This window comes from Bactrocera latifrons, unplaced genomic scaffold (assembly GCF_001853355.1).
Source record: "Bactrocera latifrons isolate USDA-ARS-PBARC rearing strain unplaced genomic scaffold, ASM185335v1 scaffold_249, whole genome shotgun sequence".
Lineage (NCBI taxonomy): Eukaryota > Metazoa > Arthropoda > Insecta > Diptera > Tephritidae > Bactrocera > Bactrocera latifrons.
The window spans coordinates 126,375-138,103 of NW_017536063.1; the positions used below are offsets into that span (position 1 = coordinate 126,375).

The following is an 11,729-nucleotide window of genomic DNA, read 5'->3' on the forward strand; positions in this document are numbered from 1 at the left end:
CATTAACTACCGAGCTATGCCCAAAGGTTCTCTATGTAAATTCACCTACTGCCAATAGTCTGATGATTTTGCTGCGCAGTTTTGAGCGAAGAGGTCTATGGGTGGGAAGTTTAGTACCAGTTCAAAGGCCACCGTTGGAGTTGTTGTTAAAGCTCCGGTTATGCAGCACGCATCGAGTCTCTGAATATTTTCCATTGGCTTCCGGTATTAACCGTCGAGCAAAATTTGTCTTACACAGCTGTGCACAGCACCAGTGCATGAGAGCGGGAGAGAGCCTTCAGGTTCTGCCGAGTATCYGCCTATGCGTATACAAAGCATTACTAGCTTTTCTCATTCTTTCTTAAAATCAAATAAATAAATTTTCRCAGTTTATATGGCAGCAATATGGTGTAGCGTTCCAATATCAAAGGTTACGACAAATAATCACTTTTTGGGTAGAGCAAAACGTATGCGAAATTTCAGATCGATAATCATGTATATACATTTCTAAGGTCTCCGACATAACCTTCTGGATGTTACTACGATGCTTTCGTTTACATAACCGGAATGGATATGGATTTTTATTCCGAAAAATTCTATCAACTCGGCAGGGTTACTGAAAAGTAATATGTAGCATGCTCCGGTCTCATTTTCTTCTTTACTATTATATCACCCGAAGGTTAAGTGATCCATGTGTCCATAATAGCATTCGCCACCTATCGTACTTTTGTATAAAAGCAACTGCCAATACTAAACAGTTCTTTATTATATGTCTGTATATATAGAGATGTGTCTATATGGCGCTGCATTCCTTACTCTCTGATTAAGCGTTGCCACTGTGACTAACGGTTACATAACTGCTATCGAATTACGGAAACAAGTTCTTGCGATCGGCGTATGAAAATATGTGCGAACACTTATTTTTACAACAACATATRAATTACTATGATTGTACGTAATCACGTTCACTTGAAGACGGCTGATTGACCACAATCCAAGAAAAACACTAAATGCCATTGCCATATTTAGAATGTTTGGAATTGAGATTGTCATTAAAAAATATGCATACATATGTATACACATAAATGTATACTACGTAGTGGWACTGGGAACACCGTTGGCTTCTTKTGGTTTGCAGACCAGCTCAACACACCGCTGCCGGGAAGCTGTGCAGTCGCAAGGTCCTTCTGGCCCAGCGTAAATCGTCAGACGTCTAGGGAGCTCTTTGCTCTCAGCAAGGTTTACTTTTCAATGGTTGTTGGAATTCTAACTGGGCACTGTCCGATCGATAATCATACAATAAGATTGAACATCTTACCAGATGCCAGCTGCATCAGTTGTTTGGAAGGAGATGATATAGAATCAACTYATCACTCCAACCTAATTTCGAAGTCGCTAAATAGATATCAAAAAAATAGAGTTAAAGTTCGAAGCACCGGCGATCTCAATTTTGTCTTTCCACCATTATTCCGAAACACCCTCAACGCCAAGCAATGGAAATAAAGTCTTCGGAAATWCCTGTTTTATTTCCTATCCTCCACCCCATTTGCGACAGTAGTTCCTCCATTGCAACTGCAACATGTTGCAACAACATTGTTCAATGTTGCATAACACAGTGTTGCACMTCGAACATGTTGCATGTCGTTAACTTGCAATATTATTAAATGTGGCCATAACTTTTTGAACGTGACATTTCATAGCATAAATTCTAAATACTTTGTCAGGCCGCGTACACTTGAGCTGACCTCGCCACGGTCGATGGACGCAACGCAAAGCGGCCACCAAGTGRACAACCAACCAGYACATCGCATTTGAATCAGCCATCCATATCCACCAACTCTACAATTACCACTAAAGCAAAGTGCCAAACAAACCAGCCTCGTGCCWTGACAGTATCGGTGCAAATCAGTTATAAGTTAAACTTGAAAGAGACTTGCATTCCATTGCCAACACCACGTTGCCTGGCCACAGTTTGTTGCAAAACARGATTTTATTGCAACATAAGAAGTTGCAACGGAGCTATGTTGCCGTGCAGAATTCTAAGTAAATACATGAAACCTGAAATTACCAGTCGGATTACACAATTTCAATTTGCAARCTGCTCTCTTTGAACAGAACAAGCGTTGAGGTTGAGGTTACGTGGACATCTAAAACATATATTCATGCCTAGAATTATGGCAATAATTCCAATTATATGCTGGTGATCGTTATCTCTTTTTTAGTCGATCATGATTTCTTGGTACTTTTTTTGTGCACAATTATTTCGATAATTTATTATCCAAATACATATAAAYAAATATATATGTTTTGGTGTATGGTTAATAAAGTGAAGAGCATACATTATATGTAGCGCTGATATTGCAGCACTAGATAATATAAATTTCATATAAGCTGATTGACCAAATTCAAGTCCTTGTAGAGTTGGATTTCCGTTGCCTTCTCATAGACYTCGCGTACACTTAGCAGGCGTTGATCGACAACCAGCTTCTATCCAATTGAGAGAACCTTCGGCTTGTAGTAGAACTCAGRAGTTCCAGCTTTTGCAAGACTCTGATTGAAACATCCCGGCAGTYTTACAGTCAGCGAACCAGCAGGCTTTGTCGAAACTGACATTAGCCGCCTCAAAAAAATTTGTGATAGGCTCAAAGCACTTTGACGATTTCTGAGCCTCTTATCGTCAATTAACTATATGTAATCACAATGGTGCTATGTTCTAAGATATATCTGATAGGATCGACTATTTAACTAAACCCAACCGAACTTACATCAATCGGTCATGAAGCCAGTTTTTGGTACCACAAAGGACCAGAGTTCTAAGTTGGCAAAATTAGATCCCTGATWGCATCGACCTCTTCACTTAACCTARCCTAATACAATATTACACAAAAACTAARTAAAGGGTGATCCATTTYGAGGTTTCCGACTTTTTTAAAGAAAAATCACAGAAACTTCAAATTTTAAAAGGMATGTTTATTATCATTTGAAARAACATTATTTGACATTTATTTTTTGAAGCTTATTTCTTTCAAATGTTGACCGCGTCTAGGTCTCAAATGGTCCAACCGTTGAGTCCAATTTTCGATGAGTCGTTCAAGCATTTCGACTGATATTTGTGTTGTTTAGCTCCAAGGCCTCAATCGAAGCGGCTTTGTCCGAATGACTTAAGACTTTACATATCTCCACAGGAAAAAGTCTAACGGTGTAATATCATACGGTCTTGGTAGCCAATCGACCAGCCCAAAACATGAAATAATCTCTGCTCATCGAAATATTCTCTCAATAAATGCCATGACTGTTATGATGTGTGGAAAGTGSCACCGTCTTATTRAAACAAAGTGGCGCCGATGTCTCGAGCTTCAATTTCAGGCCTCAAATAGTCGATTATCGTGGCGCGATAATGGTTGCAATTGACGGTTACGATCTCATAGGCATCATTTTTAAAGATCATCACACCATGGTTTTATACTGGATGAAATGGGAGCTCTTCAATCTCTTTAGGTTGATTTTCGTTCCTAATCGAAAAAGTAACTTCGGTCCTTTTGAAAGAATTTTTTCTATAATAGATTTTTGGCCGTATTTACTTAGCCCCATTTACTGCCTCTATACCATACCCTCCATCACCCACTTAATCTTTGACCACTCATTCAAATGGCTAAGCTATTTGACTGGATCAAAATGGGTCACCAAACGGATTCGTTGCGGCTCTCGGCAGCATTAATCGAAATGTGTTTATGTATACTCTTACACACCTTTCATAAAGCATATATTTTGTTGCAATTCATTGCTGCAACAACTAAAAATATATTTACATACCATTCTCCCAATGGAAAAAAGCTCCTCTACTTTTAAAACCGCCAACAATTGCTGCATGGCTGTGGCTCTTCCATRTATGTGCGTATATTTGTATGTCCAAATGTATGTAGAAATTGTATAGGCTCCTGTTGGATGTTGCAGAAATATTTGTTTGTCATAATTTGGTCGATGCAAACCACATGATTAATGAAGCAACGCAGTTGACCCACTTCGAGCGAGAGAACGTGCTTCTAGTTCTGCAGTATATGTAGACAAATATTTATATTTCTTACCTGACCTGTGCCAATGTACGAAATATACATTCTGTGCAATGGGGCCTAAAATGTATGTGAACAAGTTCGTGAGTGTCAATGCATGTTCTGCGACATTACACTTCGGGTCTGTCAACAATTGGTTTGTGAGGTCAAGTGAGGCCAACAATGCGTTACAATGTGTTAAAATGCACTCAGAATGCAGATTTTTAACCAGTTTTACAATTGTAGAAGCTTTATGATGAAATGGTGGGTAAGATTGTATAAATAAATAGTGTCTATGAAATCTATGGACTAATACTGAAGGATTGGCAGGGCGGTACCTTATCAGCCGATTATGATTAGTAAGCAAATTATTGCCGTTGTGCAGGATAGGCTTGTGCTCACTTTGGCTTTTGCCTAGTAGGGGATGGGGATCCAACATCRATGTAGATCCATCCTTTAGGTCAARTAARGTCGTCTATTTCCACSGACCAAGAGGGCTCTGGTGKGCWTAAGTTCAWTCATGTTTTTTCGATATTCATRGAAGCAGCTTCGTATTGATCTCGTMTTTGCGCTTCCGAACCGGATTAAGACAACGCGGAGCTTTGTGGTGGAATATGACCCTGACCATCTTCTTAAATGCCTATCTCGCGCACCTTCAATTAGGCATCTGCCAATAGAACCCAGATCGTGCACTTTGTTTGCTCCATCGCATCCGAGTTTACAACAGCGCGCCTATCGTTCTGCCGATATTCGATATTTAACGCCAACAGGAGATTCMAGCCAAGTCATTCTCTTCTTCCGCACCTTGCCTTTCCAACGGAGTCGAGGCCTTTCTCTTCCCCTGCTTCCCCCCGGGGATACTGCGTCGAATACTCTCATAGGCGAATTCTTTTCACACCATCGACTGCGGCATTCGTCGTTCTCTCGAAACTCGTAACTTCGACTCATCAGATGTTGTCATCGTTCATGCCTCTGCGCTATATAGCAGTACTGGTCAAAGCTGCGGACTAAAAACTATATGTCCAATTCGTTTACTTGAAACTTTGTAGCCGTCTATGATTTCTCCTGTGTGTGCTTATCGAACCGCCCTCGTATACATACGAGATTTCATAAAGTAGCAACATTATTCAAAATAATCTCGTAAATCTCCCAAATATCAGTGCCACTGCCGCTTCCTTAATACCGACGCTTTGGACTTCACCTTGCCAGTTGCCACAAAGTGCCGAAAAACCCCMCATACCTGAATGCACACACACACAAGCTGACAACGCATTACCCCGCACCGTAAATCACATTGCGTGCAGCTGTGCGGCAATTTTCGCGCATAAAATCACCGACACCTCGAGTTTGCAGCCCGCTTACAGGTGCTGCGAATAGAGCCATGAAAATTTACTGCCGCTTTGTTGCAACACCTAATCTCTGCACTCGTGCCAATTGTAGTTTTATTGTCGGTTTCACTTTTAGCTGTCTGTTAGCGGCTCTTTCTATAGCTTTCTTCTCTTTCATTCTGTAAACAGCGCGTTTGTTTTTCCTKCGATCCACAAAAYAAATACCGTTAACGGGCAAATWAATAAATTGCTGGCTACTAAAATCTAAATCATGCATTGTCGGCCACAAAATTTACGGCATTTTAATGGTCGCTCGCGGCGAACGCGTTAATCAGCAATCGAAACTTGACTGGCTGCCTTCGAGCTGCTGCAAAGCCACTGCAGTKKGTCTCTTGCTTGTCAGTGTGCTGTGTGGTTAGAAGTTCTGAAGCAAGGTATAATGAATGATTTGGATGCACTATTGTTCTCTCTTGAATTGAGAAAGTTCTGGGAGTGATTAAATTGATTGTTATATTTTAGTCAGATTCTGCTAGTGAAAGTAAATAGCTTTACATTTTGATAGATACGAGTCTGAAAAACATTTTCAACAATTTACTTTTAATTGTACTCAATTAACTTTATAATTGATCAATTAACAAATTAACCGACTTATATCCAATTCACAATRAATATAAACCARGACCCGTGGGATGATTCAATATTTCCTTATTGTATTCAATTAGCATACAATTGATCAATTGTAACTTAATGGAGTACAATTAACCATAAAAATCGAGAATGTAACCATTTAACCAATCAGATTTCACGTATAACAAGTAAGGTTTGGTTCATTTAAAGATGGAAGCAAAGTACTAACTTGGTGATAAAGCCAAATGTCAAACAAGTTAGGTCAAATGGTCAATCCATATAGGAATGACAAATGGACAGCTCATAATGCCGGCCCGTTGTGGCACCTAGAACTCCTATAAAAAAAAACTAAACATAATGGTATTTATCGCCAAAGCGCATTGAACCAAACACAAATTTGTTGAAGTGGCTAAGGTCAGTTTCTGCTATGTCTCCTGGTTAATCGAAAACGTTCCTGCCAAGATGTTTCAACAGGGTTTAACAAGGTTTTTTAGTGTAACAGGAGATGAATGYCTATTAGACAATGTTCATTAAGCAAAATTAACTTGKATGGCGGTAAGATGAACTTTGCTTAGGGCAAACAGTTCRGTAGATCACCTAAGCTCTACTCTAGGCCAGAAGAATTTCGCTGGCTCCATCGGTCCAGTACTAKAGCGCTAGATGGCAACGGCGATCCGACTCGCTCACACTCCGATGTAAGTRATGTACAGGTGCGCGTCTTGCTAGTTYATCRGCTTTGCAGTTTGCAAGATTTCCGCTAAGAGATMAGGCTTCCAAACGAGACTGKTGATGAAGTAGMTTGATGCTATTTGTAATGAGGATAGGCTRTCCTCGACTACCTTTGAGTGCACAGTTTGCTACCTACACTACAGAAGTCCGGTAGCCTACATCTAATATCCTTACAGAAAGATATCCCCTCCAAGCTTCCTTCGTGGGTATGCAAGCGGAGACATAGACTTCAAAAATAGCCTCTGTAGCACAGTGGTCCAAGTTTTCCGGGATGCATTTAAAGGAGGAGAGAATTTCAGCGTGACTCTGATTGGTTTCCTTCAAAATAGGCTCCATATCCGCGGATACTACAAGTGTATGTAGAATGACGTTATCAGCCATTGTTGGTGTGGTCCGCAGTGTRCCGRAGATGYYGATGCGAGCCACACCGTAGAACATTATTGGCTGAACTATGGTTTATATCCAGGATAAGCGCTTTTCTAAAGGTTAAAGKCGCGACCCACCGWATAAAGAACGGGGACATCTGCCATTTTGTACCTCCTGGTAAAAAACACTATTTCAGTTTKACTTGGATTGACAACTAAGCAACTTCTATTTACTCAGAGAGATACCAGGCTRAGATACGCTTCGATGACAAACCAGAAAATTCAGAAAATTCTAAATAARTCTAATCAGTTGCAAAAATGTACCAGCAGGATGTTTTAGAAGAMGCGGCTAAGCAGTAATGCAATCCTCTTCAAAGGAGAACATTGGATCTTCCAGAAAAATACTGATCCAACACACACGGCAAAAACCACCCAGCCGTGGAYTAAAAGCAAAAATCTGGGTTTCATGGACATGACTTGCCATCTGGATGTCCATATTTGAATCCACTGGATGGTAGTTTGTGGGCAGAGTGGAAGAATATTATTTATCGACTCCACCCGACATCGATTTTGAGTCTCAAAAAATCTGTGGTACAAGCAGCATCGTTAATACTAATTGAAACTGTGCGTGATAAGACATATTTAAAAAATTGAAACTCACTTTCTATATGTACCTCTTCCATAAAACACCTCTGTTTACCGAACAATGCTACGAGTACAAGAAAAATTCACTTCTCAGTTCAAACAGCCAAATTTCTCTTTTCCATGTCCAAAAATCACAGGCACTAATGGCACATTTTCATTTTCACTGCAAGCATTACACGCCAATCTTCCCATCACACATCCTGCCACAGGTAAAATGCAAATGACGCTAACTTCAATTGTTGCAAAAAGCACACATTACACACGCTCCGGAGTGTGGCACTTAATTTCACCGATAATACCCACAGAACCACAGAAACAGCTGTGGAAAAAAAGACCACACGCCGTGTTCCAGCAGACCTCAACCCGCTCCGAAATAAATCATAGAGGAAAACAAACGAAAAACACTTAACGTGAACGCCAACACGCTTGGGCAAAGGCCAAAGTGGCGCGCATCTTCCATTGCATGCGAACACTTACGAACTTGCAACGTGCGCTTGCATGCAACATGTCTGCCAGCAGTCAGCAGCCATCAGCGAAGAGCCGTCAGTCGCCAGCCGGTGGCAGAGTGATGCCAAAAGGTTCATCGCGATTTCCTGCTTAACGCAATGGCAAATAAAAACACTTTTWGGCAACTGCCAGCAGCTGTTGCACGCCCTCGCATGTGCTTGGCCTCGCCCACTGCCAGCTGCCACCGACAATGTTTGCGTTTATTGAACCGTTGCGGCGTCAACAATGCTATGTTGTTGTTGCTGCAAGTGCTTAACTCTTGTTGACATTGACAATGTGTCCACGACAACTGCCGAATTGCGGCGCAGGAGCGTAGAAAAAGTGCCTAAAGCTCCGTGAGCTAAAATAATGACACCGCCGAAATTTATTACTTTAATAATCGAAAATTTTGCCTGGCACACAGCCGGTAAGGCTTAGGTTTTTTCGCAGTTAAGTTGTTGCTCTCAACTGAAAATGCCATTGGCGATGTAAAGACTTGYTGCCGCGACTGCTRAAGATGCGCCGAACCGGTCATGCGACACTGTTGCACTTCCGGTCGCATGTTGCGCATTACCAATGCACATCGTGCTTTGGTGATCGATTGAAAAATTATGTTTACCATGGGAAGTTTTGAAAAATTTGTGGGACAGGGTTGCCAAGYATTAGCGGATAGCTAAAATAATGACATCACCAAGCATTTAGTGGGTTGAATTGAAGACGGTAGGAAAATTACTGGTCAAGGTAACAATTTTCAAAGAATCGATTATGCGAGCCCATTTTGAAATTAGACCAAGGTGTCAAATCAAAATTGACCAAACCTCAACACTTGGCACCTCTAAAGCTATAAGCCTAAAAAGTCGGTTTATTCTTTTGATGACAACTTAAAGACAACAGTACATAACTCATGAACCGCAACCAGATACAGTTTAAAGGCTTTAAAGGTTTGAAGGTGCCTCTTTATTTATTAACTCTTACGACTTCATCCCAATTCTAAAACCTTATGTAGTACAGAAAACAATGGAGCATCTCTTTTGCACTTGTACAGCATTGTCAAGAATACTCTGTAAGCATCTGGGGTYCCCACGGTATGACACACTGGAAGACGTATCGATAATGAGACCGCAGAATCTGTTAAAATTCGTGTCAAGAGCAGGTATCCTAAAGGATAACTACTCCTCATGAACCTAGCAACTGAACTCCATTTCAACTRGTATTGCAAATTACCAAATCTGGGCTATGCATGGCTTATTGGCCTATCAGATTATTCTAACCTAACCTGTATAATTCACAGTAGTTTTGTGATTCCATTTATCTCTCTTCCTTATMTTCTTCTTCTTATTGAGAAACTTTTAAACCTTGTGCAATGCAAAAGGCCCTTCTTTCATATTCATGGGATCTTCTTGTCATATCTTAACCCCAACGGACTCTTGGAGATCGAGCAGAGTATTACTTTTATATCTTCACCATTTGTTATATGCATACTGCTTGAGTACTGCTTAACCCTGGCCTATTTTCGGGACTCACTCGTTCTTTTCATATGTTATAGTCATACTGAAGTGCTTTCTAAGTAATATTATGATATCAGGGTAACTTGTTCTTTAACACTTTTCCGCAAAAAACATGGCCCAAAAATTTTGGGATAAAAAAGGTAAAGACTTCGAATTACATAATACTTTAAAATATTGGTTCGWGCCAAGATTTGCCTTCCACAGTGAGAAAATTCCAGCTGTGCTTAGAAAAAACTATAGTTTTCTGGCCGTCCATATGCTTCTTTCTCCTGAACAGAATTTTATATAGGCGACTATGTAAAAGTCCTATCATAAGATGTATACAGTTCCTCTATATAAAATGGGTATTTCGATATTCATGAAAATTGTTAACCCTATCACCTGTCCGTGTAGCCAATGAACATTCTCGAGATACTTACCATAGRTGGTTAGATAGATTAAAAGTTCTTCTTTTGTGTCGTCTTCTATTATTACCACACTTAATGTACACACGTCAAATCAACAAGGCTCCACATGTTAATGGTGACTGTGATATTGGATGAGAAAACACATTTCTTTTACCGGATTTTTATGCCCGATGTCCTGACTCTTTCTTCTTGCTATAGTGGGGCAATAAAGGAGTACATAAGCTGCTTTTTATACTTCGGGATTCTAAATTTAGTTTATTCTTTTTTCAATCTATTAAGAACTATACACTTTTGCATGTGTTTAAACCAATTGTCGAAACACTTTTGGCATTCTGATTGAGGTATCTCCAAAACATGCGTTCTGAACATATCAACCACGTTTTCAATTGTCGAAAAACATTGACCATTTAACGAATGAGAGTAAAAAGAARCCATACAAAGTCAAGCCACGACTGAACGGAGGACAACTTATCAAATCGATGTTTTGAGTATTCAGAATCTCAGTTGTTTCAGTCGATGTATGAAAGCYAGCACAGTTGTGGTGAACCGACAACGGCCGAGAAGGGATCAGTCGGTCTTCYTGATTTCTTGATCTACGACCTTGATTGAATTCACCATACCATCGATAAACGCTGATCCTTGATGRAGTTTCATCGTCAAGAATTCAATTAAGTTCATCTATGCATTCTGATGAGTTAATTAACGTCGAAGAACGCAAAAAATCRTGTGCGTGTTAGCGATTTAATACTGATACTGTAAACAACACAAACAACRCCAAGAAGTGTCAAAATGCTCTGAGTATGCATACCATCMAAAATATYAAACTTTACGATAAAGTTRGGAGTTGCCGGATTTCAAAAATACTGTTGACAAATCCTCAAATGTAAAAGGCAACCTACTTCTGTGCCCTGATATCTCTGCTCTCTGGTCACAGAAGCGACACAGATATATTGAGCAGTACTATAATATGATGATAAGATATCGTAAAGCTTAAAGTGGATTTTAAGGAAATATAAAATGGGTATTTCAGGAATGTTAAGTCCTTCCACATAACTTCTCAAAGATCAAGTTATATGTTAGCGATCTCTACTTGCAACATATCCATAACCCATCTTTATCGATAATTTTATTCAATAGTTGGCAACCCTGACGACAGCCACAAAGTAATCAGTTATCATGAAAATTAATTTTTTTTTTTTTTTGGTTAAACTTAGCAGGCGATGAACCAGCACACCTTGGAAATTTCGTAACACGACGGCGCCTTGCAGCAAAACGAGATACAAAATCTGTCATTAACCGAATAATATGCCAAAATACAACAACAAACACTTGCCGCATAAGATAACTGGCAGTATAAGCAACATTGCAAGGATGCATATGCAACAATAGCAGTAAGCAAAACAGATAATAAGCAAATACGAAATCATAATAAATAACGTTATCAACAATTCGTGTGTGTGTGTGTGTGTGTGTGTGTGTGTGCTGCATTGGCGAAGTGAAAGCGCTGCATGACACGAAGCTAACACCAGGTTGCACTGCACCCACCACAGCCACAGCTGTTTGGGCMACCATTAGATGGCCAGCAGCGAAAGTTCAAAGGCAACAA

The 11,729-nt window shown here is 40.1% G+C and overlaps 1 protein-coding gene across 1 annotated transcript in view; it reads left to right on the forward strand.

Moving 5' to 3' along the window:
* The window catches only part of LOC108969333 (AAC-rich mRNA clone AAC11 protein-like), a 15,001-nt gene extending 3,581 nt beyond the window's left edge, over positions 1-11,420 (forward strand). Inside the window, exon 2 of the mRNA XM_018933976.1 lies at positions 11,341-11,420. Within this exon, the coding sequence (XP_018789521.1) occupies positions 11,341-11,373 (33 nt within the window). The 3' untranslated portion in view covers positions 11,374-11,420. The remainder of the gene's footprint in view (positions 1-11,340) is intronic.
* The last annotated feature ends 309 nt before the right edge of the window (positions 11,421-11,729 follow it).